This window comes from Lutjanus erythropterus, chromosome 1 (assembly GCF_056507025.1).
Source record: "Lutjanus erythropterus isolate fLutEry1 chromosome 1, fLutEry1.hap2, whole genome shotgun sequence".
Classification (NCBI taxonomy): Eukaryota; Metazoa; Chordata; class Actinopteri; order Lutjaniformes; family Lutjanidae; genus Lutjanus; species Lutjanus erythropterus.
This window is the reverse complement of record NC_139317.1, coordinates 30,794,158-30,802,480: the sequence shown is the minus strand read 5'-3', so window position 1 is coordinate 30,802,480 and position 8,323 is coordinate 30,794,158. Positions and strand designations below refer to the sequence as shown.

The 8,323-nt window shown below is 37.8% G+C and overlaps 1 protein-coding gene across 2 annotated transcripts in view; it reads right to left on the bottom strand.

Annotated features, from left to right (window-relative positions):
- Nucleotides 1–754: 754 nt before the first annotated feature.
- The window catches only part of mdga1 (MAM domain containing glycosylphosphatidylinositol anchor 1), a 256,196-nt gene continuing 248,627 nt past the window's right edge, over nt 755–8,323 (bottom strand). For both annotated transcript variants that reach the window (XM_084719638.1, XM_084719647.1), the window contains exon 18: nt 755–1,800. In XM_084719638.1, coding sequence (XP_084575764.1) covers nt 1,715–1,800 — 86 coding nt within the window. In that variant the 3' untranslated portion in view covers nt 755–1,714. The remainder of the gene's footprint in view (nt 1,801–8,323) is intronic.

Below are 8,323 nucleotides of genomic sequence, written 5' to 3'. Positions count from 1 at the left end.
AACAATCATATCTATGTGATTATGAAACACTACAGACATTCAACATTAATTAAACAGTGACAGAGAATCTGATATGCAATCCACACTGCACACCCGTTAGATACTGACACTCTTCTCCATCTTTCACTCTTAAGCGTACGGGGAATTTACACATGACATTCAGTAACCTGTGGTGAAAGAAGTGCTCTCTGATGATATGTTCAGCTGAACTCACTGCAGGGCCCCCATGCAGCAACACTGCGCTTCTCTTTTCTTTAGAGACATGTCCGGCTATTCTATTGTAGCTGATCAATCCAGACGACTGAGTCATGGTGTCCAGTGATGGGAAGTTCATGGTCAGGAGCAGAAATGTGAACGTTGCATCTACCATCCGTGTTTTTCCCTTCTGGGTGATTCACAGATGAGACGGGGGTGAGCTGAGGGCCCGACTGTGATGTCAGCAAGGAAAACTGAGTGTGTTTGTGTGTGTTTGTGTTTGTGTGTGTGTGCGTGCGAAGAAAAGTTGAGGTTTCTATCCAGGTGGCTTGGGTCGTCCTTGCATTTCCCTCCTCATGCTCAATTCTGGATCACAAATCATCTCCTCTTCCTCTCATAAATATTAATATAATACTTTATTACCCATTGCCCTTGACCCTTATAACGCCATAAACAAAACAAAAACAAAAAAGCAAAATATCAAAAACATTGAATAGGTCTGACAAATTGCAACATCACATAATAAGTAGAATAAAACCCAAAGGAACAGCAGAGGTTGTATAAACGTTGTGCTTCTTTAATTTCACTTTGTAAAGTCCTCCACTGTCCTAGTTGTGTTTTAGTTTAAACTTTGTTATATTTAATATATATAGAGATAAATGTACACGTATAATCCGCACTGAGGTTCGTCTCTTGTGGCAAGCAGAGGGCAAGCAGAAAGGCTACCAGGAGCACCCTTCTTTTTCCCTCTGTTTCGTGTTCGTCCTTTCCGCACCGTTCATTTGTTTATTCATTCATTCATTCATCAGTTTTTTTTTCATCGTCTCTTTTGTCTTTCGGCAGCTCCCATGGTCCCAAAGGTTGGGATGGATTGGATGGGAGATGGTCTTCGTGAAAAAAGAAGGATCCCCCCCCTCCCACTTTTTCTCTCTCTTTCACTTTCTTCCTGGAATCCATGTTTCCTCGTTCTATTCCCTCAGGTCCTTTGTCATCTTTGGTAGAGTGTCCGACACTTTGGTGTGTCTGGGGAATAGGGTGGAGGGGCCGTCGAGGATTGTGGTTCGAGGGAGCGGAGATACATGAGAGGGTGCATGTATGGATGAAGGAGGTTGATGAGGGGGGAGGAAGAGGTGATAAAGTGACACGCTGACATGGATAAAGTGAATCTAATCAGATTAATAGATCGACAAAGGAGAGAAAGTGTGTCAAAGATCATTAACTATGTTCACCTTAAATAGTATGAGCATCAGTTGGTTATACTGAGTGTCTGGAGGGGGAAAGGTTCAAAGAAAGCAGAGCAGGAGAAACTAGACAAAGACTTGGTGTTACCATTTATCTATGCAAAAGGGACGAAATGGATGCATGAGGGACAGAGAGACGACAAGTGAAGAAGGACAGATAGTCGGGGAGACGAGAAAGTAGAGGGAAAGACGGGGAGAAGGGTAGAGAGAGAAGTAAAAGAGCGCGAGTCAGGGCAGTGTCTGTCACTACAGACAGGCGGCGTTGTGGGAGGTGCTCATCATCTGTAGAGTAGCGACAGGAAGCAGGAGAGGCCAAAGGTCAGCCAGCTGGCCAATGGGAGTGAGTGTGATCCACCAATCAGAACTGTGGGGACAGACAAACAAAGGATTTTAGTTAATACATAAAAACAAACATACAATCAACAAAAATATGACTGCAACACTTTTTCTATGTTTCATGAGTTGATGTAAAAGTTTCTCTCAAATTTTGCTCACATTCTCATTTGCCAAGACTGGTCACAATAAAAGGCCACTCTAAAATGTGCAGTTTGATTTTGAAACAAGTATGAATATGCAATAGCTGCAACAGGCTATTGGACGTACATACACACATGCATCAGCTAGAAAGACATTTATTAAGCAATATTACAAAGCTTTGTAACCCAATGTTAATAGCCATAGTTCAGTGCCTAATAAAAAATAAAATTCCACAGTTTAGAGTGTCCTTTTATTGTGAGCAGTCCAAGGTACATCTGTGGAATAATCCTGCTGTTTAATCAGCATCTCTATTTGCCACACCTGTCAGGTGGATGAATCACCTTGGCAAAGGAGCCGCGCTCCCTAACACAGATTTTAACAAATTTGATAACAAAATGTAAGAGATATAAACCTTTTGTGTTCACAGAATAAGTCTTAGATCTTTTACTTCAGCTCATGAAAAATGGGAGCAGAAACAGAAGTGATGCGTCTATATTTTTGTTGAGTATTCTTACAGATACCCTGTTGCCGCCTCCTGCTGTTTATTTAATGGTGTGATTCATGACTTTATTGGTTTTATAGCAAAGTTCCCACAGATACAAGTCCTTACTCACTCACTCTCCACAGGGATGTGTTTTCATAAAACACTCCTATAATTAGAGGCATGCTGAGCAATCATGAGGGCTTTTTACACTCTGGCCTTCAATGCAATTATTTTTTTTTTTTACTCATAATTTATTCTTTTGAGGAAAAAATGAAAAAAAGAAGCTCTTTATTGCTGGCTGGTATAAATTTACATCTCACATGTTCTGTGTGAGCATCAGAGTTGAAAAGTTAATTCAGAGATGAGGCATATTGTCTGATGTTAGATTACACTTTACACATTTTTAAAAAATCATGGGTACCCTTATTATAATTATCCATCTCATTACTGACTTTACCAAAGGTCTCACAATAAGAATTTCTCTTATACATTCATCTGAATCATCAGAGTAAATATGAGTGTTCTTTTTCTGTTGAAATGCACCGAATACATCTCATATCAGATAAAAAGTGTATATTATGCCCTTTTTTTTCCCTCTTTTCTCTTCATTTCTTTCTCTGCCCCTTGCAAACAGCATTTTCTAAAGACCAGGCTAACCTTGACAGTACATTAACTTAAGGCTAAGTAGATAACTGTACATGTATATATTTATCTCTTTTGCCTGAGGCTGTCTTTAAGCCTGAGGCTCAGCGCAGCAGCGTGTGTGATGAAAATGGTGTGGCAGAGTTTTCTTCTGTGTAACAAAAAGCATCATTTGAACAACACCAAACCATGTTTCCAGTGTTGAACATAGGAGGAGGGCTGTAGAAAAGTGGATCTGTGTTTTACGATTTCACGTGGAGAAAAATGAGAGACTGTCAGGGAAGGGAAGAAATAGTCGGGTGCAGAGGGAAGAACAGAGATGGAACCAAAGATGAGGGGGCGGATGAGTAAACAGATTCACCATTGAGATTCTACTTTGTCATGACAGCTTTAGGATTTTAATGAGAAAAAGAAGTTACAATTGATGTCATCATCGCCAATATGTGATGGATTGTTTTTCTTGATTTTTTTCTCTGCAGGTTGTTATTTATGCACACTTAGAAAACGCAGTACACACATCTTCTATGTGGTGTAATTGATTTATTCAAAAGCCTTTTTCTGATATGAGTAACTTGCAGTTGCAGACATGAGACCATCGAAGGTTGCCTACGTGTTTCTTTTTATTTTAAAATCGTGCAGGGCACAAAAACACACTCATCCTTTTCTTTTAGACATACAATATACTCCCTCTTTTATACAAAAATGCAGCAGCAAATTACACATGCAAGCTGCTCAAAGAGTTTCATAAATAAAAAGTAGGTATTGTATTAAAAAGATCAATATGATTTCATATCAAGGGTCCATCCTCCAGGCAGAAAATCAATATTTATAATAAAGCTTTGATCCGTATGCAGTGGACACACACACACTCCCAGACACACACATTCCTATTGTACAGTTTGCGGGCAACTGATTGAAGTGAAACACAGTGTTTTACATCTCTGTCTCTCCGTCTTACAGTGATTTTGTGTAAGTGCTTCAGCTCTATGCGTCATACATCTGTCTCTGGAATTAAAATTGAAATAGAAAGATAATGGATTACTATGGGCATGCACAGTGCAATGTATTTTGCATGTGTTGGGTTGTGTGTGTATTTGTGCTTCTATGTATGTCAGAGTAGAGACAGAGCACAGGCATTTTAATCCACTCATATACATCCTCTATTCTGCTTCTCTGTGCTGCACTTTGGGTACAACCAATGAAACAAATCAGTCTGTCTGTCACTTGTAAATGATTTATAAATTAAAATAAATTAATTAAAATAAATTAATTAATAAAAAAAATAAGGCCATTAATTGGGTTGCATATGCTATTAAATCATCAGTAACAATTTTAAAAAAAGTTATGACAGTTTTTATACATCGACGCAGGCTCACCACTTGACAAGATCCAGTTGCTGCTTAATAACTGTTACTGAGTTATTTATAACTGGCAAAGAGAGACTTATGCAGGAGATATACTGGCTTTTAACTACGCGTTTGCATACGCACCCCTACGCTTCATGGCTGCCTCGCGTATCCTGCGTCCATTTGGAGCGATGGTTGTGCGCGTCTTCAGAAATTAACGCTACACATACGCGAACACAAACGCATGGTTAAACAGCAAGTATATCTCCGGCCTTATTGTAAAGCAGACAACCCATCACCATTTATTAATGAGTTAGCCTCATTGCAAAGTGTTTTAATGGCTTTTAAACTGGCAAAGGGAGCCTTAAAGTCTAAAAGTGCATGCTGAAATGTCAAGGTAAGCAATATTGCCAAAGCTTTTTGCCACTCCCCATAGGCTTTGTGTGGCTTTGACCATTTTTTATGGAAATGAATAATGGTTATTACTTATTTAATTATTTTTTAAAAAATATTTTACTCATAACTTTTTCATATTAGTTTTTTTTTTTTTTTTTTTAACATTTTGATTTTCATTTATTACTCCTGTAAGCATGAGGTTATTCTGAAATTCTCCAGTTGTAAAAATGTGTAGCCTTTACATCGGATTAAAAAAGTTACATCAACTAAAATGTGGGTCATAGCCTAAGTCTACAATGCAGTGCATTTTCCTTTGATGGTGGCTGGTCTTAAGTCTGCCTTTGCTAACTATGGATGCCAAATTAAAAAATAATTTTCTTTTCTTTGGCCAAAAATGGGTCTTTTGACAATAAAGCTTGTAGACTGAGTCAATTAATCTTGCAAATTCATATGTTAATTTGATAAGCCAAATGAAAATTTTAACAATTAAGATATGACAGTGGTTAAATGATATATGATGATGATAAATGCTTTAAGCAATTAGAATTGTGGCTTAACAGTGCACATAAATGTGGGCTCACCATTGACAAGCAACAGGTCAATATTGTCCTTTTTATGTAATGTTAATGTGACTTGTCTTGTCTCGTTTATAAAGTGTTTACAACTTGATAACATTAGAAATCATTCATAAGGGTACTCTCATTGTGAAGTGGTATCTAAAATGCAGTCTGATGCAGTGGATCATTGTGAAAGAGGAGCTGTGACAAGATAAGGAGAAGGCTTCCTTAACGGAGAAAAGAGAACATGGTAAAACATAAAACACGAAGAGACAAACTCACCTTCCACCACCTCTTAACACACAACGGAGCCAGGTGCTCTGTGATTTATGCAGGCAGAGGTGCACCAAACATGTCAGAGGCAATCATCCTTCATTTGTGGAGGACTGTAGGATAACAGTCCCCTGTGCAAACTCGTACTTGACCTGAAGTAAGTGTGTGTGCATGCAAGAATGTATATACTGCAGTTGTCGAGAGTGTGAGCTTATGTGCACCCCTGTGTGTTTATATGTGCTGACACATATAGTAAGTCTCCACTGGAAACAGTTGTGGGTGGATGCACATGTATGTGTCTATGAGCATGTACACTGTGTGTGTGTACGTGTGGTGTGTGTGTGCATGTGAGACACAGGTGTGATGCATCAGTTAGGTGATGTTGCCAGTCTCACCTACTCTCCCTCCACCTCCTGTGAGATGCAGGGAGCAGCAGCAACATCTCATAGGAGAAGTGCACTCTGACTCAGAGACATACAGATTCTCTCTCACACACACACACATACACACACACGCACAGAGCCATATGACAGTTTGCTGATCAAAGCTGCTATTGATGTTATGTGCTGCTTTGTACTTGTGCATGCAGAAGCACAATCTCACTATGCTTGTCTGTTTTAACCTATTTGTTGGTCTACCTGTCTATCTGTCTGTCTATCATCCATCTATGAACAAAAACATTGTTAAAGCTTCATGACTCAGTTTTTGTAGCCACCTGAAGACACTGCAACAAGCTAAAATTGAAATTGAAATTACTATGGTGTATTGGTCTTCTATGGTTGATATGACTAATATCAAAGTGCAAAGTGATGACTGTTTACACATTCAGCAGTAATGGAGCACCTTTAGCATTCATTTTGAGAAAACATTCACTCTCTCTTAGCAATTTTTTGGTCTCCACCTACTCCTGTCATAAATATGTGGCTCTTTAGATGCTAAAAATGTGACAACAATAGTTTCTGGCATTGGTGGTAAAATATATGTCGAAATGATTTGTATAATAACATGCACACACCATTTACCACACCTACAATTTATTCACAACTTGATCGAATTCTCATTTATTCAAGTAAATTTCACATGTTTTGGCACAAGTATGCATGAAATAAGTATACTTGCCTACATGTTGCACACTAGCCATTAACCGCTGATCAAAATTGGTGAGATAATTCTTATAATAATACAAGGTCATAAATAACGTTCAGTCACATCTTAAAATTATTCACTTGTTGTGGGGGAGAGGTCAGGTCCAATATAATTCAGATAGGATCATGTGACTTACCATATTTGGTCTGTGACATCACAGCTGGATTCCTATTGGCTGGCTATAAGCTTCTCCTGTGATGTCATGATGATGTCACTGGTCCAGAAGTTTATAAATAGAGGTTGAGAAGATGATATGGACTGAGCTAGTTCTCCAACAGACATGACTGATGTCATCATCTGTGCCCTTCAATAACAGGGCTTTTTTTCTTTTTTTCTTTTTTTTTTCACGATCTTAGATTTAAAAATTTAAAATTTAGGCCTTTAAAAGTCTTAAATATGTAGGTATTTTAGATACAAGCAGTGGTGGACAAAGTACTCAACCCCAGTACTCGAGTATAAGTATAAGTAAGTATAGATACTCCTGGTCAAATATTAGTATTCAAAAGTCCATGCTTTAAAAAATACTTAAGTATTCAAAAGTACAAATTACAAAGTACATTTCCTAATATCAATACATGCTGTATTGTTTTCATGATGCATTTACAGAAGCTTGTAACTTGTAACTCTCTGAAAATGCACTGACTTGCTTGTAGAACCACTCTGCTACACAAAGCTTATAGAAACACCTATAAAAACTTCAGCATAGAAATGCAATCAAAAACAAAAAGGACAGTTATTGTCATTTTCTGATGTAATTGTATTAAAATCACTGTATAAAAGCAGATTGAAGCCAAGTGTAAGGAGTTCTCCAAGTCTGTTAAATAACTGAGATTTCTTTCTGTCTTCAGAGGCAGTATATACATGAATTATGCTGTATTTTTCACCCCGATAAAAACAATCCAACTTTAAAATCTACCTGGAATAATTAATAATTCTAATAACATCTTGAGATTTAATTTTGTCTTTCTCCTGCCGTCACCATTACCACTCTTTGTTTGAATGAAAGAGGGAGAGCTTGCTTGTGCTTGTTAGTGCGCCTGGACATATTTCTGCTTTTACATCAGTCCCATTTGAGAGGAGCTACTGTGATTGGTTTCTTTCTGTGAGGAACACAGCATGTGACCAATTACATTTTAGAAAAGAAAAAACAGCAACAGCTGACTTCAACGATGTGCTCAGTCAAAAAGTAACAACAACCTTCCTATAAATGTAGAGGAGTCAAAAGTACAATATTTATCTTTGAAATGTAGTGGAGTGAAAGTCAGAAGTTCCCAAAAAAAACAAATACTCAAGTAAAGTACAGATACTCAAAAACTGTACTTAAGTACAGTACTCAAGTAAAAGTACTTTGTTACTGTCCACCACTGAATATATATAATAATAAACTTTTGTCTACTGTTGAAATTTGGGTCTATAAAGCTCAGTGCAATACACAAAAGCATTCAACTAGACAAAGCTGACAGGCTTGTACAGCACAGCAGTGTCAATACAAAAATAGGACAAAACAGAGATTGTATATAAGAAACATTTCCAGGGCTGACTGCCATGCTGAAAAAACATATAAAA